Here is a 26381-nt window from a genome sequence, read left to right on the forward strand (position 1 = left end):
GGTCCCGGCCCAGTTGGGCCTCTCTGGCCCGTCACCAGTTGTCTTGGAGAGGGACAGCGGCAGCCAGAGCTGGCGGTCCTCCCACCGCGCTCCTTTGACCCGGCCCAGCCCGAAGCTGCCGGGCTGCCCTCGTCCAGCCCAAACAAGCCGGTCCAGAGCCAGCGGTGGTTCTGCTGGACGAGGACGCCTATGTGTGTGTGTGCGGGCTGCTCAGCTTTCTGGCTGCGCTCAGTGTCACAGCACAATAAACGCTCTGGCTGGGACGGACCGTCCGACAGTCACAGGCTGACGAGTGGAAGCAACAAGATTTCTGTGATTTCTGTGTTCGGCTTCTTTTTGACATGAGAGGAAAAAAACTCAGATTTTTCTTTGCTAGACACAAAATCTTGTGTTGATACACGCAGAGAGATGCTGAGACGCCTCCTCGACTGACTGAATGCATAAAGAAAAAACAGAACAATCAACTACACACGGTATAGAAAAGCGCATCAAATATAAAACACCATGTGGTGCATAAGAAGGAGCTGCGTGCCATTCAGCCAACACTGAGGCGGACGCGCTGAAAATAAATCTGAAAGTCTGCACTTTAATCTCTTTGTTTAAAACCTGTGTGTCGAGTAAAAAAGAAAACAAAGCATTTCTCTGTCCTACTACTTTCTGACTACACTGTAGTATAATTACACACTGAATGTACTTTCTGGCTTCAGCCGTCAGCGACCCTGAATAGGATGAACAGATGGATGGATGCATAGATCCACTATGTAATTATACTAATCAGTTGCAGCCAGTTTCTGAGAGAGAGAGAAAGGTATGAAATATGAGATTTCTGTGATTTTATTTTTCTCTCCTTTAAAATGCCAAACAGTAACACGGCCTATCTGTATATGTGCACGCAATGCTGGAGTTACACCATATAGAAACTATGCTCGGAGCCACATTGTGGCCTCTTGTTCAAAGAGGAGAGAGGGAGATTTCTGCGATTTTGTTTGGCTCTTTTTTGGCACGATGTAGGAAAACACACTTCAACTGTGTGGGTGCATGTGATACTATAATTACGCAATATACATACTACAGTGTGTAATTATACTGTAAACCGCAGCCTGTGGTTTCTTTCAACAAGGGAGGCTGCTGCGGAGAAAAAATGGGCAAAGTATGAGACTTCTGTGCCTTTCCTTTCCTCTTCGTTACTGAGCAGCTGTGACGGGAGGAGAGAACTTTACTACTACTGTGAACAAGTTGGTTAAAGCTGATTTAATATTGCTCCCTCGTGACATTAAACCTTAAATGAGTCTGTTTAGAGGGGTCAGAGGTTCAGCCACTGTGACTCGCTGAAGGACGCTCAGACCTGACATGGCACAAGTTTTTAGCCTGTGATCAGCTGCAGTCTTAAAATAAAACACAGAAGTGCTGGAACTGATCTGCCTCTGTTCAGCTCTGAGCTCATACATGTCTACCCGCTCTGTGCGTGCATGCATTACTGCACTGTATACAGCACATATGTGGGTCAGGCAATAAACCGCAGTCACAGCCTTTGTTGTTCAAGCACAAAGAAAACAGAACGATTTCTGTGCTTTTATTTTGCAGTGCTTGAATTACGTTACATGCAGAAAACCACACTGTGAATGTATGCAGAGCTCATAATAAGTATGTATAGGCGTATACTGTACGCGCTGTATAATTACACACACCGCAGTTCTGCAGCCGTTGTTGTTTACAGAAAAGAAGTAGGACGTGCTTTTATTTGACTCTGCTGGTGCTCATGTTGTAGGAAATGCAGTACAAATATTTAAGTACACAGTATTTGCACAGTACGCAGGCCAGGCAGTGAACCACAGTTGTGTTGTTTAAAAGAAAGAAATAAAAGCTTTTTTTTGTGCTTTGGTAAAACAAGAATGACAGGAAATGTGTCAAACAGTCCCGATGTGCAGACTATAAATGCACATATGAGATCATGTAGCAGTATGTTTACCCCCTGTGTTTACACCAGCTGCAGCCTCGGACATTGAATGGAGACCTAAACAAAAGGAAATCGATTCTGTGGTTTTGTTTGCTTTGAGAGAGCACGAATGAGGCCACTCTGGAATAAATGCACAGCGATCACTGCAGAACACGAGGATGTAACGTCAGGATGTGACACCTGCAGCCTCTGACCGATGTTTCAGTATGAAAAGAACAACGACGCAGGAAAAAAAGTGCCCGAAACTTCCCTGAAAACTCTGTAATCACTCTGTAAACAACACTGCAGGTCTCTGAATGAATAAAGCTAAAACACCTTGGAGACACCTGCAGCCTCTGAGGTGACGGCTGTAAAAAATGATGCAAAGTATGTGAAACCGTCCGTAAATAAACTGATGAAAAAACACACCATGAAGCTAAATCGCAGCCTCTGCAACTCTGAGAAGTGCAGATTATGGGATTTTATAAATAGGCCAAAAGTATGTGGACACTCCTACATAACTGTGTACATTTGGCCTGATTGGTCCAATTAGGGCTAAACAATTAATATTATCACAAAGCGTACAATCCAAATTGCAGCGGCTGCAGTTTTTTTGATAAATGTGTCATGATATACAATCATACATGACGCACTGTGGTGCTACAGAGACGAGCCGGCCTGCAAATCACGTTCTCCAGATGCAAAGGAACACGGTTATTTGGTACAGACCTTATCAGGCCCAGCCTGCCAGACTAAAATCCCTGCATCCCAAAATCTGATGGAAATCCAGACGAGTGAGAGCTGCAGATCGCTGGTTTAGTGAGATTTTCAACAATCACACTGATGTTTTCATGTTCACGTTTCCATATGCAGTGTCCACATACTTTTGGCCATGTAGCGGATGAAATATACTCCAGCATATACGACTGCCTCATGCACCGTGTGAGGAACTGTGACTGTGACAGGACAAAGCTTAAAAGGACATGTTTGGATATTATATGATCGTAAATCTGCAAATATACACGTACATGTATATAAAAGCAGGAGTTCCACTGATATTCAAGGAGTATAACAGCAGACAGAGTTATTTAATGGAGCTGTCAGCAGCCTAAACGTTCACATGCTGTTTGTCATCAGAGTATATGTTCTGTGTCCTGCAGGAGAATCCATATTTTAGCTGTTGTCACGTTTATTTGGGTAGTTATGACTCAGAACTGCAGCCATAGTTTAAACAAACTTTCAGTACACGTGAGTAATACTATAAAAGAACTGTGCATTTCCAGAAATTCATCTTATAACATAAACTGCCTTATTTATCATCCGTCCAGTTGGATTTTATGAAAAGTAATGAAAACGTCACCTGTACATGTCTGCATAAACCATTTTACTGCCGTTCTTTTCGTGTGTATTTTATAATTTTAAAGCTTGTTTTTATTGCAGTTTTCATCTCTCCACCTGCTGAACTAAAAAAAAAAAAAACATTGTATTATATGTTAAATCATTCTTATGCTATAAAAGCACTCTGCCATGGTACATTTTAACATCATTTTAATTGAACTCCCTTAACGGCGCTGGCGGTGTTTCCAGCGCTATAACTCCGTATTGATTTCAGAGAACAATGGAGACCTGAAGCGGCTTTGTAGTCCGGCTCCTGACAAAGGGCCCCGCGCCGTTTGGAGACAGATAGAAATGCAGCGTGGCGCACAGAGCCGATGGACTCACCTGTCACTGCACACTGAGGAGCGTTTAATCTCCCTCGCAGCTCATCCATCACGCCCTGACAGCACAGGAGACAGCAGCGATGTTCACGTGCACAGTGTTCACTTCTTAACCTCGTTACTCCAACGCTCGATTTTTAGTCTCTGGGACAAGTAGAGGACATTTTCGGTGCGTGGGGCTTGAAAACCATTCATGTCTAAAGCAGATAGATGGCTGCTTTAAATGGACAAACCATGTAAATGCTGAGAAACACTTTCTCAGGTGTGTTTCATCTACATGCACAGGGGCGGCCTGGTTTTGATCAATGCTTATAAATGTCATAACTCTGAATAACCTTGCTAAGCTCATAATTTAATTATGGGTCGTGGGTAGATTTGGATGTCAATAACACAGCACGGCGAGCGGGCGGTACTGACAATCACTGCTGCCATGGGAATCCTCATTTATTTTCCCTGTAGGCTATTAGGAGAAGCCTCGGTCACCGAGGGAGCTGGGAGCCTTTCATGAATTTTATGGAGCAGCCTCGGAGCAGACAGGAATATTCTATTAACTTTTTTTGACAGGAGGGAAACTCAATCCCACAGCATCAAAGGTTCACGTAAAGGTCTGGAAGCTTAACCTGAATAATACTTTAAGTATGACCAGTAGCACCGTGGCTCCACTGTAGCACGGTGTGTTTTTCTGCTGCACAGGCCTACACTTATACTGTACTACTGTACTGTGCTGTACCACTGCTGGTAATAGTACATAGATTTCTCTTGTGTTTTGTGTAGTTCAGGTGTTGATAAAGTACGTGTCATGTATTTTGGTCCTGGCCACTTTCAAAAGGCTGTTTTTTTCTTTCATTCTTAGAGGTATTCGTTATACGCCTGCTACCTTAAGATGACATCATTGTTTATGCTGTACTATTTCAAATGGCTGCGTTACTTAACCTAAATTTATTGCAAAAGTCATCCAGTTGGAGGATATTAGCCAACACCTCACAGAGCATTCTGCACCCTAAAGTGAAAAACAAGTACCCGACTTTGGTAACCAAAAAAGTAAATTGACAAGCAACAAGCTAGAAGGAAACACTCGGCTTTGATATAGAGAGACGAACTGAAAGCAGAATACCGGGTTTTATTCCACTGGCATTTGTAGTAACACTAATAACTGAAAATCCAATCGTTTTTTAGGCTACAGGAGGTGAGATGCTAATGCTAGCTAGTGCTAACTGTGAGCATGACGTCCTCACAGAAGATGATAAAGATACGACTGTCATGTGTCAGGATCTTTTATCAGGTCACTTATGCTATATCAGAATAGTGTCTGTCAGTTAAGAAAGATGAAATAAAACTGTTTTAAATGTCCGAACAACCGCAGCTAGCTACGGAGGCTACTCTGGAGTGTAGTGTTGTGGTTTATCAGACGTGATGTGTAGTATACGCTTTCAAATGTAGGCGTCAGGCGAAGCAGTGACCTGATCCCTCCAGGCTCCAGCTTCACGTCTGACAGACCAGCGAGTAAAGATGCAAAGGGCTGAGTTGCAAACTTGCAAAAGCTGGACAAGTTGGCCGCGCTGCTGAAAAATACATGAGCTGTGCTGGTATTTTGCAGCATAAATAAGTGTGTTTCATCATGCTTACAGGATACTGGCTGATGGCGGCATTGTGGTAACTACAGGGGGTGATGTTTTCATCCCGCTTCTGATTTGGCTGAACGGATGCCATCGGTCGAATAATCAGGTTTAATTTGGTCGGGATGCATAAGGCTCGCTATGAAGCTCCTCTCACCAGGAACAGAAATTAAAAAACATGGGAGTTAAGCATAATGGGAATGGAAATACGGGAAGTCAAAACTTATGAGATAGGAAGTCAAAGTTGTGAGATAATCATTTCTGAACTGCTATGTCATAATTTTGACTTAATAAATCAACACTGTTAAGTCAAATTTGTTGCTCTGGAGTCAAAATAATGAACTAATAAGTCAAAATTATCAGATGGTAAATCAAAATTGTGAGAAAGTCCAAATGTGACTCATTAATGTGTAAATAACTTTGACCTTGACTCATAATTTTGACTCACCATCAGTTTTTTTCCTCACAGATCAGAGCTTAAAGATAATTTTCTTCCCGTGATCAATGGAGATCAATCTGAGTCTGATCACATATGATCATGTTGAACCTGGTCATGCCAGTCGGATCAGTCTAAATGCTGAAAACCCTGACGCCTGTTTTTCCAGTTCTCACCTGTCAAAAGTCCCACATGACGATAAAACGCCAAGGTCCTGCGATTTTAACCCGATGACGTCATCGTGCGTCAGCCTCCGTCCATCGCCGTCTGCAGCGGCCGTGAACTTCCTGTTCACACCTTCTGTCCACGGCGCTGTGTACACGGACTGCATGAGCCCCGTCTTGACGGTAGCAGCTAAGTTTCACAGGCCCACTTTAAATTCCACATATAGCATTATGTTACCTCAGCGTCATCAGTCATGTTCATTTCTGGCTGACAAAAAAAGGAGGAGGAAGTGTGTGTGTGTGTGTGTGTGTGTGTGTGTGTGTGTGTGTGTGAGATCTGAACACTCTGCAAGGTCGAACTAAAATGTGAAAAGTGAGGCTGAGAGAAAGAGATGTATTGTTGGAGGTGTGTGTTGTTAAGTTTGTCATTGATGCTACTTTCGAGGTCAGGCGTCTGGTGAAAGGGAGATTTGTACTCTCAGCGGGGCAACCTGCAACTGGCTTAAAGTTACAAAAATAAAAAAGACGGGTGAGAGAGCCAGAGACTGAGTGAGAGAGAGAGAGAGAGAGAGCTGCCGGTCTTTGTTGTTTACATTGAACGTGAGATGGGAGACAGTTTTTACATGTGGAACCATTTTCCGCAGCCTTAATGACGCCTAATTTCATGGCAAATAAGCTAAACAATGATGCCTTTGAGTCTCGCTCCATTTGCGAAGCATTGCTACGAGACAAAATCGCATTCTTTTCCAGTCAAAGTGCAGCTTAAATGTTCCTTTCTTATCTGCCAATCGACCTGCGAGTGCACTCGGGTTTGTTGCTGGGTTTTTGTTTTCAGGTCTGTTTGGGGTCCGGTGCCTCGTGCTGGGACGCTGTCACTGGTCAGTGCAGTGTTTGCAGGCTGAGCAGGTACGTTTAGGTATGAAACTCCTTATTTTTTACCATCAACTGAAGAGAAATGACAAATCTTTTAGAATTTATAGACGTGTATAGCCACAGTGGGTATGTTGTATTTCAGGAAGAAGGACTGATTGATTCAACAAGGTGCCCAGGAGCTAAAATTAGCCCTCAATAATCACCTGTTTGTAGTAATTACAACTGCAAACCTGACACAGTGCCACCTACAGGACAGGAGGATGGATGTTGAGGGTGTTAAAAGGGGTCCTGCACTATAACCTGTACTTTCAGTTGATTTTGTGCTTTACTGGTGAACTTTTCCAAGCAAATTTGCAATTAATCAAATAACCACAAGCTAACTGACGCCATACCCGGTGACCTTGAGACGTCAAAAACAGGGAGGCTTTTGAAACCAAAGTGAGGTTCTGGGCTTTCTGGTTCTCCTTCAGAAACATTTGAGATTCAGAGACTTTGTTTCCTGCAGTCTTTTAAAGAATGAATATAACAAATTCAGCACACTGCAACAGCATTTAGCCTCAGTCCAATTTCAGATCTGACTGCAAAAACACAGAAAATGAACATTTTACACGTTTTCTGAGGGGATGTTGGTTAGGCTGCTCCATTTAAGTTGTCTGCTCGACTGACTTGGGATGTTCTGTCTGACCGCTAACCAAGCCATCTTATGCTCAACATGTGCAGGCCTATGATACTCGCTGGCCCTGCTGCAACGTCGTCGTCTTCTTATGTTCGTTCAGCCTTCCAGTGGCGATTCGTGTCAGTGCAAACCCTGCCCTCGATGGAAAACAAAAGTCAAGATTAACAGATTAATGTAAAAACTTAACGTAAGAAACAAGAATTCTTCTTCCCAGGGCGTCTGAACTTTGCTTGTGTTTCTTTCTTTAACCACGTGTTGTACGATGGCAACGTGCAGCCAGTGAAGGAGTTCTAATGAAAAGACAACATGTTGGCTTTTCCCACCCACAGCTTTCAGATTCCTTCCTGTGTACTCGCTGTAGATCTGTGCACAGCTCCAACCTCAGCGTCAGCGAGCAGCGGCAGCTGCTGCGAGGATAAACTGAAGCTCCACATGTTTACATCTCCGTTGATGTAATACTGACCTGCGCATTTTGTTATGACAGGGGATGGAAACCTCTGGGAGTCCTATTTCTTGTTGCAAACAAGCATTAGCTAAACATTTTATGCCTCCATTAGCAACCGGGATGCATCTATGCGAGACTGGTTTGTGTTTGTGCAGAAAGGAGGCAGATTCATGTGACCACTGGGAAAAACAAAAAGAAAATATTATAAGATTTTATCTATAGTTCTGCAACAGCCTATACTGTGTTTTTTTATTAATATTAATGTATGTATATAACCGTGCAGCAGATGGTATGTTTTCTGCCGCCTCCAGCCTCTGTGTTTTATCTCTGATAGCAAATCTTGCATATCTTAAACAACCATTTTAAATAGTCAGTAGAGCCGTTCCACCCACTCCATCGTTCATGACTGTCCTACAGTCAGATGAATATTCATTTCATCTGATGTTGGGTGATGTGCTGCAGTGCCGTTGGTTTTAACCAAAGCATGCGGCCTCAGTCTACTGTTCTTTAAAATCAGTCATCTACATAGCAAACGTGTCATTTAATGCATATGGAATTTTGTCTGAAAATAGTAAATGTTGAAGCCATACTATAGATGGAAATGTCATGCGCTCGTGAGACACGCTGCACACCAGGGAGCTACGATTTGTTTGCATGACCTTTCTCTGTAAATCACTATGAAAACGTCCAGAGGGAATCGTAAACACACCCTGCCCTCCTCTCCCTCCGACCGTCCCCCCTAAATGCTATTGAACAGGGCGACGCAGCGCCATGACCTACGCCGACATTTTTCCCTCATGATCGCACATCACGGGTGAACGTGTCAAAACAGCTCCGAGACGACTCTCAACAACCAGGGCCTTCCCGTCACCCTCTAATCCAACAATTAGAGACAAGGCCAGAGAGATGGAACAGATGTTCCATAAATGGGAATGGCAGAGGGAGTCCTGGCTGCTGATGGTATTCCTAATCTCCCCAAGGATGACGAGCAGGGAGAGGAAGGCAGCAGCCACCCTGCAGCAGCAGACACACCGAGGTCAAACAGTGCTCTTCTAATCATTCATGGGGCTTGTTTTAGGCACCAGCGGTTGCCAGGAGGGTGGAGTTGGCTCCTTGAAGGGTCACACTGCTTCACATTAACTGATCCGATATCACTTTACCTCCCCACACACCTTGGGGGAAGCTTCCATCAATATCTAATATAATCTAATCTAAAGACTAATCTGACAAGCACGACCACGTATGCTGTGATTGGTCAGAACAGAGGTGAGACGACAAGGATTTCAACGTCTCTCCAGATGTTTTTTTTTTTTAACGATTCTAAAAAACTGCTTTCGTCACTTTTCCTTTAGATGAACTATCCTTCGAGGACAGACTTCAGACACCATGTCTGGTTCTCCTCATTTGAATGATACTCACATCTCGCCGTTCTCTTTAAATGCTGGTTATTCCCTTTGCCTTTGAAACAGTCATACACGCAGAGATTGTTTTGAGCACATCCCAGCTGTTAGAGGATGTGTCATGGCTGGTGCTGCAGGGCAACTGGTGGACGACCCAACAAGAGACTAATGCAGTTCAAAACAGAGGTACAAAAGCTTACGGGATGGCGAAGCAGGCCGGGGTCAAAGTCCGGGCAGGTTTAGGAGATCCAAAGTCCAAAACGTTCAGGCGGGGGTTTCAAACCATCAGGTAACAAGTCTGAACCAGGATGCAGGTTACTGACAACGGAACAGAGAGGCTTCAACAATCCGGCGGGCTAATGAGTGAGAGTGGGCCAATCAAGTGCTTGATTGGGCAAAGTTTAAACAGGTGAGAGAGTGGGTGGGGACATCAGGTAACTGCAGGGCAGGAAGGACGGGCTGGATGTGAGAGAGGAAAAGAAGACGAGGGCATGCGGTGGACGGGTAGATCACAGCAAGCTGAACGATGAAGCCACTGCTGAAGAGCCAAAGACTGCAGTTCCATGAACGGCCACTTGAGGCTGGCAGTAGACCCCCGTATTAAAAAGCCAAATTTACAGCAGAAATAAACATGTTTACAAAAAACAGCTTTGGTCTATTGTGCTAATTTCCCGTTAATGACAAGTGTACGAGTTGAATTTTATATAACTTAAACCATATTGATGCTTAAAGTTCTGCTGGGTTTAGCCTGCTTCAGCTCCACCCAAAATTTCTCATTTTCACATTTTGATTCTTTATTTAAAAGCTTATTGCAGCCCACAATCGCTCTAATACATCACTGTAGGAGCTGTGGGTGTCATTGCTTTAAGAAGATGGAACAGTTTTAGCACACAGAATAGAGCACGTCCACATTTATCAATACAAATCAGTAACTGTCATACCGGCTGCTGAATGCTCGTCCACCTGTCTTCACAGTATTGTTGGATCCAGGTTGAACACAGTAAGGAGCTTGTCTGCACAGTCCTGCTGCAGATGGTGTGAAACAGAGTTTTACAGTCGGGGTTAAATCCAAACGCTTCGTGTTTTGAAGTCGTGTCCAGCAGTTTGACAGTGTGCTGCTTTTGGCTGCAGAGTCAAACAGTTTTATGTCTCACTTCTGGTGTCCAGAAACACAAACGCTGTGAAATCAGTTACAGTGACAAACTGCTGCGAACACAAATCAGGACAGGAGGAGTGTCTCCAAACGTGTTTGTGAATTTACGCCCTTGTTATTCTGCGAAACGCTTAACTTAAACCCACCTTTTCAAACCACTTCAAAAATGTGTCAGACAGATTTAAAGCATAGTTTTACCCCCCAAAAGCCTTCAACTAAACATAATATGCTCGAGAAAACCCAAAACATTCACCTGGGTTATGTACTCCCACATACATCACTCCAGAATTTATAGTAAAGAAAGTACAAAAAACACAAAATTAAGAGAAAACTGGGATAAAAACACAGCTGGTGATTAATTTCCTCAGTCATTCAAAGCCATAAATATACTAAATATTACGCTTTTCAATCAGATTTTAATTAGATTTTCCCTCATTTTGTATGCGCAAAATAAACACCAATAAATTCCCAGATTAGTTTTGTATTAACTAAAATCTTTTTGATCTTGCAAATGTAAAGCAGCTCATGTAGCATCAGCTAACACTGTTTCTGCTGTCCTGGTGATGCCTGGAGCCTGAAGGCATCATCTTATTCCCACTGATGGAAGACACTGAATGAAGGTCATAAAGCTGTTTTTAAAGTTTCCTGTCTTTCTGCAGTATAGTGTCTCCAGTTGAGCTGAAGTCTCATTGTGTCCCTGCAGCTGTCAATCAAACAGAATGGGCGGGACTCTAAAGACTTTTCTCCATAAATGGATTTCCTGTTGGTGCATTGAGGTTTCTTAGGTGGCGCTCCTTGTTTTTTCTTTGTTTTTCTTTTCTTATTGTCCTCAGCAGTGACAGTATGTCCAGCTGTCCTGTCAGACTTCACTTTGACTTCATTTATTTGCAGCCCATCACCCTGAGTGAGACCCTGTCCTTTAACCGGTCTTTCTGCTTTGTTTATGAGTCAAACACCGATTGTTGCAGCTCTGACCGCCACCCGAGAAGAACCCCGCTGTCAGACGGGCATCCACAACCTGAGCAGCACACAAACCTATGTTGGTCCCTAAACTATCATCAGGTCTATTCCTGCTCCTCGGTGGGACTGGAGTTCTCCAAGGAGCGCTGAAAACCGGATTGTTTTACACACACCTGTTCCTGAACGTCACTCGGCTACACGCCTGTCTCAGAGGGAGCGCAGTTAATCGCTGATTTGGCACACTTACAGTGACAACATACCAAGGTCCAGTTTCAGGAACTTAGCACACACACACACACGCACGCATACACACACACACACACACACGCATACACACACACACACACACACGCACACACACACGCACACACACAGTCACATTTCCATCATTTCTGGGGACATTACATAGATTTCCATTCATTTCTTGGAGGCTTAACCATAACCACTGCTAACCTTAACCTAAACCTAAACTTAATCCAAGTCTTCACCCTGAAATTTAATCATTTACATTATGAGGACCTGCATTTTGTCCTCACAAGTCAGGCAATCCTCACAATGTGACTGTGTAAACAGACTTATGTCCCCATGACGTGAGTAATACATGGCTACACACACACACACACACACACACACACACACACACACACACACACACACACACACACACACACTCTCATGCATATACACACTGTCACACACAAATATGCACACTACGGCTTGAAACCTCTGCCCGACACAGATGTACACACATTAAAACACACTTTTATTGACACACACACACACACACACACACACACACACTATTACGACCACATTAGTACAATGGCCGTGTAAGTGCAGACGCTGGACCCTCGTGATGAGACGAACAGCTCAGCGGCCATCTTTGATTTCTCCTCCGATTGTTGACTCACCAAAATAAACGTGTGCAGAACGCATCAGGCTGCACTTTCAAAGCTGAAACTTGCAATTATTTTCACTCGTGTGCGAGAAAAGGGTGACAGTTTGTGTATACTGGAGCGCTCGAAGCTTTGTGGCTTTGACTGAATGGGAAACAATTAAAGTGCTTCTTGGCAGCGCATGAAGCCAGACGGCGATAAAAATGGCTGAGCCTCTCAGCGCGGGCGAGGCCCCCGAGCTCGGCTCGTCTGGAGTCATGACAATCCTCCAGAAAACTTTGCTCCTGGACTGCAGGAGTTGCTTCTTGCCTCATCAGGTCGGGAGCACAGTGTGCTTACAGTGCGCGCACACACACACACACACACACACACACACACACACACACACACACACACACACACACACACACACACACACATTGTACAGCTGCAAAAGCAACTTTCTCATCATTGGAAAGTCAATAAAAGTCCTGTTCTCCTTTTTTAGATTCTGAAATCTTTGCTGAGTTTCAGCTGTCAGAGCACTGACACACGCAAACATCACATTAAAACAGCGTTAACCTGCGTACCACCGGCGTCCATCCCCACATCATCTGCTAGCATCGGTTTCTTCTCTTATTGTTTTGTTATATAATCTCTTTTCTGCAGACTGATGCTCTGAACAGATCTGCTGGCGTCAGACACACACACTAAAGAATTTGAGGAACAAATTAAGGCCAATTGTACAATAAATGAGAATTTAATTGTTTTGTTCTTGCATTTGTCTGACAGCTGCCTCAGACACAAAAGGCTTTTCTGAGAGGATAATAAATGAAAATAACCCTCCGGCTCGGCGCTCACATGCTCACACATGAGTCACAACTACAACTGCTCCGATTAGTGAAACACGTCAAAATTAACAGCAGAGGAAAATGTGAGACGGAGCGTGAGCGGATCTTTTCCCGTGAGGGCCGAGGCCACTCCGCTGGTCTGGAACCACAGAGTCCACTGGAGTGCAGTGGAGTCATGTTACGCAGTGATGGCTGCAGAGCACATTAACCACAGAACAGCTGATTTCCGCTAACGAGCTAATGACGAGCTGATCGTGTTTACCGCTGGTCGATCGCCATTGGCTGTGCGTGTGAGGCTGTGCGAGCTGCTCTGACGGTCTTATCTTTACTAAACCAGTGTTTTTACAAATGTTTTGCAGGACTTGATCATAGAAAACAGATTTTTACTGCAGTGGTCTGTTCATGAGCTGATATTGTTGCAGACAGAGCAGGTGGAAGTCTTTTGCTGGGCAACAGACTCTTTAAACCATTTGAGAGTAAAACATCAAAGTAGTAGTAGTACAAGTCTTAATTCAGTTTGTTTCTCATTATTTTACATTTGAAAATCTTACATTGTCGACGTCGGTGAGAGAAAAAAGAATGTTTTGCTCTTTGGAAAAATCGTCCGTGTATCGTCACCTGTTGTAAATTAACCAGCAGGAAAATACTTAAACAGTCGTACCCATCAGTAGTACCCCTACCACACCTCCTCGGCCCCAGCTCCTCCTCCTCCCCCTCTGATAGGTTGGGTTAGAGGTGGTTTAAAGGTCGCACAGCAGCCGAAAGAGGGCGAGTGGGTTTGATGACCGGCAGCCAATGAGAGAGGGGAGTGTGGAGCTGGAAAGGGGGGAAAGGAGAAGGAGAAAAAGTGGGAATGGAGGAGGAGGAGGAGGAGGAGGAGGAGGAGGAGGGAGGAATGGAAAGCGTCCACCAGCGCAAACACCTCTGAAACAGAAACATCCATTTAGCAGCGAAAACAAGCCCCCCTCACAAGACCTCCGTGAATGGGCCACTTCAGCCGGCCGAGGAAGTTCCAACGAGGGGCAGGATGTTCCCCTCAGGACGCACTTGAGACGGGCTGAGGGCCAAAAGCCTGAATACATAGACCCCTCTCTCTCCCTCTGTCACTGTCCAGCTTTGCCCTCCCACCCAGGCCGAGTGGCTTCAGTACCCCCTCCCCAAAACCCCCCCCGCCGTCCTCCCCTGCCCGCCTGCTCCTTCCCCTCCTACCAGCCGTTTGCTGAGCTGCAGCCAGCGAGGCGGCGAGGGAGGGCGTGGAACTGTACTCAGCAAACAAAGACAGAGGGGCAAAGACTTTCTGTGATTAAAGAGCAGTTAAGATGCTATGAGAGGCTAATTTGTTCACTGTGTGACAGAATCAACAGGAACTGGGGGCAGAAATCTGCGCCGCCTGCATTTCCTGCTGCAATTTCAAGGAGAATACCGCTTTGATTTGGATTAATAGCTCGTTCACTGACGTCTGCATGCAGCGAGCGCTTCCCTCACTGCCTCCTCTATGTCTTCACGTAGTCAGATTTTTGTTTTTACACTGTTGAAATTAGCTGCAATAAAACATCACTGAATGTGTTCACATGCACGCAAAGGAAATCAGATCACAGTTAGAGATCTGATAAAGTGTTTACATTCACTGCAGTGGTCTTAAAGCACAGTTTGCATGCAGGTGGCTGCTTCTTCGCATGCATACATTCAAACACTTTAACATACAGTAGATGATGACACGACTGCGACTCATCTCTGGACAGAGTAGTTTAACATTTGGGGAAATACATTAATTCACTTTCTGGTTAAATATTAAGAAAAACTTTTATTTAACCTAGTTTGCATGAAGAAAAAGCAAAAAAAGCTTCAAAAATGCCTCCATTAGTCTCAGATGGAATGGGGACATTAGGCCCCTCAGTGGAATTTAGGGGTCTTATATGAACACTGACATGATGTGAATCACCACGTTTAAGTCATGTGATGACACCTCAGTCCACTCTGAGCTGAACACAGTGGAACGCAGCCTGTAAATGGACCTGAGCTGAGAGCGCTCTCGGCATCGTTGGCCTGTGGGTTCGTCTCTCTGTGGGACGGACGGTCCCCAGAGGACGAATCCCCCCGAGCTGCCACGTCTTGTCATGTTGTCATAACTCAGGTCAAGCTGTAATTTGTCCGGTGCTTCAGTTTAGTCCACGTTCAAAGCCTGTTTGTGTTCAGTGGAAGCGACAGTTTGTGCAGAAGGAAAACAAGCCCTCAAATCTGTGACTGAACTAACAAAGAGCTCAGACAAAACAAACCGAGACACTCTGCAAACAAATTCACTGACGTGCGGATTGTGAGGGGCTCTGCTTCCATTTCATTAACATAAACATCTGAACTCTGACGGGATCACCGTGAATCACCCGATCTGTTCGGGCTCTTGTTTGACTCGTTTGTGCCACAGGACCTGTTTGTTTTTCAGCCACAGACACACCAGCGACAGCGAACGCTATTATAACATGTTTATTGAAAACCTTTTTTGACAGCATAGTTTGTCAGGCACAGAGAGAAAGACGGAGAGAGAGAGAGAGAGAGAGAGAGAGAGAGAGAGAGAGAGAGAGAGAGAGTTGTGAAATAGTTGTTTCTTCCCAGTGGGAGATGTTTGCCCAGAGGGGATGTTGTGGTGGAATGTTACAGCGGATTCATCATGATCAAAACAGGTACAATGCAACAAACAAGCTATGAATTCAAAATAAAAAAAAAAAAATCACATAATGCCAAATGGTTAGTTCCACCTTTCTATGTTAGAAACATGAATACAGAGGGAGGAAAAATAAATTATGTGGGACTGAAAAAACAAAGGACAAACATGATTTTGTCTCACTGCTGCTGTGAAAAACCTGACGTGGAATGCAAAATGAAACGTGACGCGAGAAAATAAACTGCACGTGAAAATCGTTTCCTCTCTACGATTCTTACAAAATAGCTCACACGGCTACACGTAAAACTCTACTCATGTACATCAGCAACGTCAAAGCATATTTCAAACTATAAATTAATCTGGACTAACGCCGTCAGGTTAGGACTGCACGATGAAATGAAAGCGGGGTGAGAGACGGAGGAGAGCTGCGTGAAGGCTAACCGATCCGACCTGGAAAAGCAAGTCAGATGAACAGAAACATGTGGAGTTTGAAGCCTCTGGAAGGAGAGGCGTGCACCGCAGGAGGCCGAGCAACCGCCCTCTCCTCCCAGCTTCATCTTCAATCCTGATTTTCTTTGTGTTGAACGGAAAAGACAATAAATAAGTCAGTCAGAGCGGAGGCGACAGGCGGTCGAAGGCCGGTGTGTGACTGTACATACAGTAAGAGCCCCTCCCTGCTGAGGCCGGGCTGTTTATTCATCCGACAGCAAAGGAAACACGTTCGCTCTCGAGAAGATGTGTTGTTTTTAACATCTGTCTGTGGAGCAGCACACATCTGTTTCAGCTTTTCAACACTGATGTTTGATGTTGAGGATGTGCTGCTGGTGCAAAAACCGTTAAGTTTAAGATGAGTATTCAGTGTTCGTCCTGTCACGATGAAAAAGCATCTGAAACTGACGCTGAATCTCCCCAGAGACTTCTAATTTAATTTTTTTTTTTATTCTGGTTGAGCCGCATCATAATTCAACATTAACATTATTACAACTATCACATTTTCTTTAATAAACCTCCTGCATCCTGTGCTGCTGTCCAACGAAATGCATTTATCTCCAATTTCACTGAGCGGGATTCAGCGCTAATGTTAGCAAGCTAGGCTAATTAGCTTCCACTTGTTTCATGGTGCAAAGGGGCAGATCACTCGCTGTGTATGACCAGTGCTACACGGGCTAGCTCACCACAGCAACTGTCTCTTAGCACCGCTGGCTCAAATGTCAAGTCCACAGTTGCCACAGGAAACGCTCTTGAAGCCAGAAGCATTTTATTATTATTTCTTTACATTTTGGCACAATTAAAAGTAAGCCGGATTAGCTGTTAACAGTTCCTGTCTGCAGCGTGACCACGGATGTACAGAAGACTGTCACAGTGTTACTTTGATGCTCGAGAAAACTTCAAAATGTGCTGATTCTCAGGCAAGTTCTGCAGCTATAAGGATCAGGTTTTCCTACCAGCATTTAAGGATGTTTGGATGTTTGTCTGTTATGTCTGCGAGTTCAGATTTGACTCTCTCTTCTCACCAAGACACACGTTAAAAACAACACATTCTTCTTAAAAGTGATCTAACACAGAGACAGAGGCTCTGCGTTAGTCAGCATCAGAGGAAAAAGCTCGACGAGGACACAGAAAAAGGTCAGGGAGGGCGTCCAAATAAAATAGAGGATAAATTAAGCCAGGAGCAAAGCCTGATGGGGCATCAGTATCTAGTAAATGACTACTCTACATCATCATCTTCTGGCTCTTTAATGAAAAACAACACTGAAAAGCAGGTAGCTATGAATAAAAATACTCTCACCATAGGGAAAGCTTTTACCCAGCATGGAAGAATAAATAAAACAAAACACCATCCGTTTCATTAGATCCATCCAACCTTTACACAAGTGCCTTTTTGTCCGTCTTGTTCACTTGAAAAAAAAAAAAAAAAAAAAAATCTGGCTAATATGTACATAGCCTGCTTCTACTGAGAACTGCTTTTTATTTTTCTGCTTTCTTTTTTTTTTTGCAATTATACATTCAAAACATGATCAAAATCAACCATTTCCTTTTTGTTCGCTAAATTATTCCAGGCACTTTAGAGATTTGGGCCAAAACTGCAAAACTGTACTGAAAACAGACAGAAGAAGAAGTGAGCGTAACCTTTCACTTTACAGAGACCTTGTTTCCGTGCATAAACCAAAGGAAAAGGACATCATTTGGTGCTCAAAAACACAAAAATCTCCCAGTGTAGCAACAGAATTAAATACTAATTTTCACACTTTTAAGTACTTTAAATATTGGGGAGATTTGTTGAAGTACTGACTCAGTCGTGTCGGGTGCGTAGATTGAGTTGACACGCCGGAAAAAGGCCGTTGCACAGCGAAGCGTCACCACCGTTTCCATTTAGCAGCGAGCGAATCGTGTTTCTGAACCCTTCGATGCCACTCGAACGTCGCTTTCCCTTTTGTGACTTTGCTAAAAACAGACTCTGTAAACATTTCAACCCTTTGCGCTTTTTTGGGGTCAGCTGGAGAGATGACTGCACAAAAGGAAGGGGAGACATCCATTTGGCGATCCCATGATCCTTCCCTGCACGCGTGACCTCCGCTCGCCTACATTCGACAGTGCAGTATTTGGTTCAGAGATCTGAGAACTCGGTGAAATAGACTTTTAAGACTAATTTGGCACTTTTTTTTTGAAGCAAACTAAGCTTGAAGAAGGATCCACCACAGACTTCAGAGTCTACTTTAACAAACTGATATATATATTTATATATATATATATACTGTATATATACTTTTTCTTTTTTGCCGTGTGATCTGCTAGTCGCACAGCAAGCCTTCATTTCAGTATTAATACTATGGAGCAGCGATAAAATCTCAAGCCTCTGGGCAGGATTTTTAGTAACACTCAAGCACAAAAGGACAGAACAGCTTTGTGTTTTTGCTTTCAAGCCGATGGTTTCACAAACGAGTGTGCACACAGGTGCTGAACGTCTTGCTCAAGGGCACTTTGACTCCGCATGCAGCTTGTTAGCGTCATCCTCGTGACCTTTCCTTTACAGAGACCTTTAAAAAAAATCCATCTAGACATGATTTAACACTGTTAATAACACCTGATAACGTTGATATGCTTTGAATTTCTGGGGTAATTTGGTGTATTTCATTTATTTCTGTACATTAAGAGTCTGAATCGAGGACTGAGACCTTCTTTCTGGAGCAGACCCACTGACACTGAACTATCATACGGGAGGAAATCCAGTGTTAAAGGGGAACAGGGGACAATTTCTGCACCGCACTGTTACTGGACTCAAAATCCCAAAATGCATTGCAGCTAAGCTAGCTAGGCTTTGGGAAAGCAAAGCAACATTCACTTGTCTTTAAAAATCTATTGCTAACACTAGTTCTTGAGCATGTTTTCAAATTTTTGTGGATGCAACAAAGTTCAAACGTGTTCCTTGAAATCTGCAAAGCATTCTGGGAAATGCAGTTCATCACTGAAATCTGGCTTTGCCCTTGTTCATTCACTGACTCTTCTAATATCTAATGATTTTCCTCTGGCTAATTAATCATATAGCATCTTTGCTAACGGGAGCATTACCTTTAATGTGCAAGTCAGGTGTAAAGCGCATTGCATTGTGGGATTTGGGGTACAGTAGCGCACATGCTATGCTCATCTTTTGTTCCACTGTTAGGATTTTGGATGCACTTTGTTATTTATTTTCCTTGAAGAGGCTGCTGAGGGTCTCTGAAGGCTTTTATGATTCACAGCTAGTTGTTGTAGTTGTTGTTGTTGTTGTTGTTCAACACGTCTTTAAGTACTTCAGTTATACTAAAAGGCCTCTCTGGTACATTTCTCGAAGCGCTGCTACTTCTTGCCCAGCAAGAGTTAATCGTTGCTTTGATATTGCAAACGTCAACTTTTCAGACCAGAGCTTGAACTCGGTGGAAAACGTCCGGCGTCCTTCTGCAGGAGCCTTCGCCTCACGAGTCCTCCTCTGGCGGTCGAATCGTACTCGCTCTCAAAAATCATCTTCGCGTCTGTCATACATTCTTATCTTTTAAAACTGTAAACAAAAAAAAAAACAAAAAAAAAAGATGGATCAAAAACCAGAGGAGTCTGCCAGTTGTGAAAAATAACGTCGCAGTTCTGTTGTAAAATAAGTTACAAAAAAAAAAATCGAAATAAAAATCTTTGCGTACAGTACTAAAATCCTAAACTAGACCTTTCGTACTTAAGAACCACATGTTAAGTCTATAAATATCTTTACAAATATACACGTTAATTATTCAAATAAACCTTTTCTGTATCACTTTAAATGATTAAATGATTTACACTTTCATGACAGTGTCTTCTAGATTGCAATGCTTCCATCCTAAAACAATACTTTAAAAAACGTCATTTTTTGTTGTTTAGGTACATGGCTGTGGACAGCAATATGATACATATTTGCATTTATATATTTACAATAAATCATTTTCTAGATACATAAAAAACCTCAGAAGCTTACTGTATTAATTACTGAACGGCCCTGAAACTTTGCCTCACGTCCGATGAGGAATTTGTTCCATGATTATCACAAAACTGTTTTTTCGGGATGCTTAAACGTGACGATGGCGTACGAACTCATGAGAAAACACATTTAGATGCTCATGTAATCCTCTCTGTTGGTGAACGTCTTCTGGAGGAGCTGAGACGAGTCACTGAGTGTCTTCGGAAGAACGAGTCCCATCATCGAGTTGATTCTGGCTTTGCTGGTATCTTGTCAACGGATTTTCTTTCAGATCGCCACCGAAGGGCTCCGTGCAGACGAGAGGATAGAAATCTGAGATCCTCGCCCACTGGATGGCCAACCAGTCCCCGACCAATGCCGTTCATTCCCTCCTCTTATATCCTCTTTGTCTTTTTTTCAGTCTCAGGAGGTTTTTATCCCAGTAGGCACGGAATGGTTTCGCCCCACAGATTGTCCGTAATAAAAGACTGGCCCGAGTACAAAAATATAATTTCATTTCTGAAAAGAAGAACACAAACATGGTTCAACGGCAAAAAAATAATCCTTCAATGTTTCAGGAGTCTCTTGGGGAGGAGGAAGAAAAGTCAACGAGGGTTTCGACCGAGAGTTTAAGACGAATCGAAGAGCTGAAGCACTGTGGAAGTATTGCATGCAGAGTTTTCCATATCTGGAGGAGCGCTGGGAGGCGTTTGTTAGTCGCACGCCGCGAGAGGAGGTTAGAGTCCGACCCCCTCCCGGCCCCAGCTCAGCTTTTATGTCCTAATCACGCCGTTACTGGGGAGCTGTTTGGGAAGACAGGGCTCGTCAGGCAGCGGGTCGTGGGCGAAAACCGAGTCGTCTCCTGAGGAGCAGGTGCTGTTGGAGTCCTGACAGGTGGGCGAGTACTGCTCGAAGGGCACCGCCAGGTCCAGGTACTCCTGTCAGGGGAGGGGTCAGAGGTCAGACGGGGGTGACACAGTCAAATCTCTTCTGTGGTCACACAATCAAGTGACGAATTATATAGTTTTACTGCATTTTGAGTATGTTAATTAACTTGTGGAGAAAGGAGACTGTTTCTTATGTAATATTCGTTTTTGTTTTGTTTTGTTTTCAGAGTTCTGATCCTGTGTCAGTGGTTCTTGTTACATGCAAAATATATGACAGAAATATATGATTATATATACAAATTTGTGTTTTCTCTTCCTGTAAAATGTATGTAAAAAGGATTTTTGATGACTCATGCTGAACTTGGTGGAGTTAACATAAATTCATCCAATCAAATGTGATATTAGCCGACGAGCTAACTCTGACTGTTAGCTTGTGATTGTAGCGAACAAAGACCAAAGATCTCAAATATGATTTTTCTTGGTAAAACATTTCACATTTCGTGGTTGTGTTTGTATTAAGTGATTTTTCCTCCATCCTCCCGACTCCCACTCCTTGATTTCCTCTGTTTCACTGAGAAATATGTCTCATTACTGAAGATAAACTCGCTCCACCTGCTGTTTCCCTCTGACTTTAAATGCTTTATGCTTAAGAAATGTGTTTTCTAGTCGGGTGAGGTGGTCCAAGGTGAAACTGGAGGTAAAGTTCTGTGTTCTTCCAGGTGTTTCCATGTCACCAGTGAGCAGCAGCTGTGCAGGGAGACTTACGTCGGTGGAGGTCATTGATAAAACCCGGTCGTGATCCTCCACCAGCTGTCTGAAGGTCGGTCTCTGCGACGGCACCGCGTGCCAGCACTCCCTCATGATCATGTACCTGAAACACCAGCAACAAGGTCTCAATCCACATCTCAGCCATTGAAATACACATTTACAAACATCCTCAGATCTTCAATGGGACGTTTCCAGTGATACGAATGGATGTTTTTTAATGTTTAAAATGGCTAAAATCTGATTAAATGAAGACACTGAGGTCATGTCCTGGGAGGTTTCTGGAAGCGGTTACTTGATGTAACTTCCAATTTTGGTGAAAATTCATGAATCATTTACATTTCTATTTACATTAAAACAATAAAACCTTGAATTACTTTTTGAAGAATTGTGTCTGGAAATGATCAAATGACAGTTTTATTGCTTTTCTGGTGATAATCCATAAAGAAACCTACAGTTCATGGGTGCAGTTTGCAGGTTTGTCCATCCGATGTCCTTCCTTCAGCAGCTTAAAGAGTTCCTCTACTGGGATTCCAGGATACGGCGAACCCCCCAGGGTGAAGATCTCCCACAACAACACCCCATAAGACCACCTGAACACACACACAAACACACACAATGGAGACAGATTTAGAGGTCAAACAGCACTCATGGCCTGCAGCAGTCAGCGTTCAGGAGGAGGATGGTGCTCCACAGATAAACCAATGACTCCGGTTGGGGAAATATTGATCTTCAATAATGTTTACTGCAACCAATTTAGGAATCAAGTTGACATTCTTATTGTCTGGGACGGTCGGTCGATATCTGTAGAAATCAACAACTCATCCCTCCAGCCAGAAAGGAGACGAGCGAAGGCTTGAAGCCATTAGACAGAAATGGAAGACAGATTTAGCTTTGTTAATAAATACAGAGGTGAGCTGAACAGAGACATTTGATCTAAATGAAACTGGGCCAGTATGAACTACAGCCGTTCATATTTCAACATGGATGTGAACAAACCCTTTCAATGATCACATGCTGTTCAGCAAAAGGACGAAGCATCCCTAATGAGAGAACTGTAATCATCTTCGCTCTGATGGAACAACAAATTCAAGTTTTCGTAAGGACAAGGTCTGCGTCTGTGGCTCAACTTCACTGCTGCATTATTCCTAAATTGTTAAATGAGGGAAGGTAATCAGATAATGGCGCTCTATGAACCCCGCGTACGATGGTTCGTCTGTTCGCCCACTGAATCAGAATCAGAGCCCTCCTCCCATTGCAGCGCTCAGTAGGCTTTATCTAATCATCCATGCTCCGGTCCAGAGGGCTGAAAACAGCCGCTACTGCCTGAGCCAACGAGTCCAAACAGTGAAAGAGTGAAGGGAAACATTTATATTCAGAGGCAGAAAAGACAAAACGCAAACTGAGGACAGTTGCAGGACATGAGAATAAGCGACTGGACAACTGAACTCTACCGAAGTCATTATCTTTATTCTGGACATGAACAAATCAGGTCTTTAGGGTCAGGGACGACCAGCGGAACAAACAGCCGCTGTTTACGTTCGCTGCAAGGCGTCAGGGATGAATCTTCACAGGCTTTTTTCAAGGGTCTTGGTCTGGTCCAACCCAGGTTTGATTAAACCCACCAAACCAAACAGGTTAGGAAACACGAGGTCCACCTCATTACAGGAGTTTGGATCTTTGTAAAGACAAACCTAATTTTAGGCTATTAAAGTCTCCAGAAGAGTAAAAAACATCTGATGTCTGCATTGTGTTTCCAGAATATGAAATATATCACAATATATATACTGAAGTTGTAAAATCCCAAAGATCTGAGATGATTATATGATAGTGAATCTAATCGTGTGATTGCTGGTTGGATTCAGAGCTTCCCTAAACCATCCAGATCTACTGGACAGTGATCAATGAACTGATTCATCCGAGGAGTTTTCTCTCCTATAAATCATTTCTGTGAATGAGTCAGTGCCAACAGCTCTTGTCTTATTCTGCACTTTTCTTTCATTTTACACCACCTGGATTTTGCCATGTTACTGTCAGTGTTAAAAACTCAGCGGCTGAAGAATTAAGATGTCCATATCGGCTCTCAACAACCCCCGTATATGAATTTTATAACGTGAATTCAAGTTATTGGTAGAAACCGTCAGCTGGAAACACAATGTGATGATGCAAATTCCTCACACTCTGCACGTTGTTTGCACAGAAACTGTGTGAAACAACCCTGTAAAAATCCTACAAAAACGGCTCCCTGAGGGTTCTCGCTGCCAGTTCTGCCTTCAGAGCTGCAAACGTTTGGAAAAGTGCTTCGGCTGCGATGCCAGTTCTGCCGTGCGAGCTGCTGCACGCAAAACTTTCCTTAGATTCCCTCCTTTCCTTGCTGTTCGCTGTGAGCGTGTGACACATTTGTTTTAATTTGTTGGAATTGTCCCCCGTCTGTTCCTTGTGTAACATGTTTCAGTAAAAACCATCACAGGTCAAAAGTCAGGGTCCCCCGGGGTGTGTGAGAGTAAACTGGCTGCAGAGCGACTACTGTATAAAGGGGGGAGGAGGTTTGGCGGGAGGATTGACTCTGTAATCCAGACCTGCTGAAATAACAGAGCGGGCTGATTCTCCTCTCGGCCCGTTCCCAGTCTAGTGTAATCACACGGCGAGCCAGTGTTGACAGGGGCCCGTGTTTGGCTTGGACGGCCGCGCTGGGGACACAGCGTCTGGCTGCAGCCGACGGGAAGGGGGGGCGGCGAGGAGCGGTTTTTGGGGGGTTCGGCTACCGAAGACAGGTTGACTTTGTGACCTCTTCGCCTGAACTCACCTTTCTCCTCCTGATCGCGGCCAACGGGAGCGATCAGAGGTCGTAAAGGGCGAGTTTGTCTCCGCCGGCCCGATTCCTTTGACGTGTTGTGGAAAAGCGCCCTGAGGGGAACGCCTTGCGATAAATCCACTGACCCTCTCATCTCCCTCTGCTCTGGGGCAGGTTGGATTTACGCTGATAAAACAGAAAGATGTCGGGACTCCATTGTGTTTCTGTCTCTCTCTGAAGTCGTGTTGGGAGATTAAAGAACAAACGCAGCGAGGAATGTGAAGCCGCTGATTCGCAAGAAGCTCGGGATTATCGAGCGAGCGCAGATGACAGCGAGCGGGAGATATTTGGAGAGGGAACGCTACCAGTCCATATTCACACGCACAAACTGGGCTTTTGATGCTAACGCGCTCAGTCACGATATTTCAACACCCGGATTCCTCCGGTGTACGGCAGCTCCACATGAGTGGACCGGCGGCATGTGACGGCGGGTTTGTGCAAACTCACACGTCGCTCTGGTGCGTGTAGACCCGGTCGAACAGAGCCTCCGGAGCCATCCATTTCACGGGCAGACGACCCTGCAACAACAGAGGTACAACAGAAGCGCTTCGGTCAGCAGAACCATTCTGTACAGAGCAGACGGCAAAACATGGACCCAAACACACGGAGCTGCGACTGACCTTCAGCTGCATCGCCTTCAGAATCTCAGCCACATTCATTCGGCAGGTGTAAAGTGTTCAGACTACAATCTTGACAACTCATCATACTGAGATTCACGAGCTTGAGGATCTCATTTCACTGTACGCAGTCTTTCCAGGTCTGTCTCTTCTGAGCTCTTTGGACTGTTCTGGATAAGCTGCTCTGACTGAAGTCGTCTACCAGCGTCAGCATCAAATCCATATGACTAATGTCTGCTTCTTTCTTGAGTGTAAATGTTTTTGCCCAGAAGAATCTTAATTGGTTGACTTATCAAACGTTTGATCTGGCTTTCCTTCAATGACCTGACAGAAACACTGAAAGGCAAAAGCTCATTTTCAACAACAAGCTGAAGTTACTACCTCCCCTTTAGGAGCCGTAGAGTATTCAATTCTGGGCAAGATGTTTAGCCAATACTACTTTTCTGACAGAGAGTCCTGATGGAATAACTCACGTTCGTGGTCTTTTTGTAGTAGTCTATATTGTGCACGTCTCTGGCGAGACCGAAGTCGGCGATCTTCATAACGTTGTCCTCCGTCACAAGGACGTTCCTGGCTGCCAAGTCTCTGTGGATGCACTGAGGGAAGAAGAACAAACACATCAAACACAAATCGACGAAACACACTGCACAGCACGTTCACATACGCACACACGTACTTGTACACCGATGCACTGCAGGCTGACAACTTTCATTTACCACTGGTGGACTTCACTACTCGTCCTTACAAGGCGAATACCGACCTTCACTCCAACCCGAAAACCTGAACTACCCTTAAATCCCAAGTTACACACCAACTTCATACCTTAAAACACGCCTTCACCACAGCAAAGCTCAAGCTGTGACATTTCCTGGACTTGATTTCTGTTCTCACCAAGATTGTAAGATTTAATAAAAATTAAAGAAAATGCAGTTATAATTACAACATTTAAACGACAGTTTGTTGGCCTTGTCTCACAGGCCCCCAAAAACCTTTTTAATTTCCTTATTTTCTTAGAAAGTTGAGCAAGGTGCTGG

The 26381-nt window shown here is 44.1% G+C and overlaps 1 protein-coding gene across 7 annotated transcripts in view; it reads right to left on the reverse strand.

Annotated features, from left to right (window-relative positions):
* Positions 1-17416: 17416 nt before the first annotated feature.
* fgfr3 (fibroblast growth factor receptor 3) overlaps positions 17417-26381 on the reverse strand; it is a 70387-nt gene continuing 61422 nt past the window's right edge. For all 7 annotated transcript variants that reach the window (XM_076748331.1, XM_076748332.1, XM_076748329.1 and 4 more), the window contains exons 14-18: positions 25821-25943; positions 25178-25248; positions 22332-22469; positions 21877-21982; positions 17417-21162 (exon numbers count right to left, since the gene is read on the reverse strand). In XM_076748331.1, the coding sequence (XP_076604446.1) occupies positions 20998-21162; positions 21877-21982; positions 22332-22469; positions 25178-25248; positions 25821-25943 (603 nt within the window). In that variant the 3' untranslated portion in view covers positions 17417-20997. The remainder of the gene's footprint in view (positions 21163-21876; positions 21983-22331; positions 22470-25177; positions 25249-25820; positions 25944-26381) is intronic.

This window comes from Chaetodon auriga, chromosome 14 (assembly GCF_051107435.1).
Source record: "Chaetodon auriga isolate fChaAug3 chromosome 14, fChaAug3.hap1, whole genome shotgun sequence".
NCBI classification, from domain to species: domain Eukaryota; kingdom Metazoa; phylum Chordata; class Actinopteri; order Chaetodontiformes; family Chaetodontidae; genus Chaetodon; species Chaetodon auriga.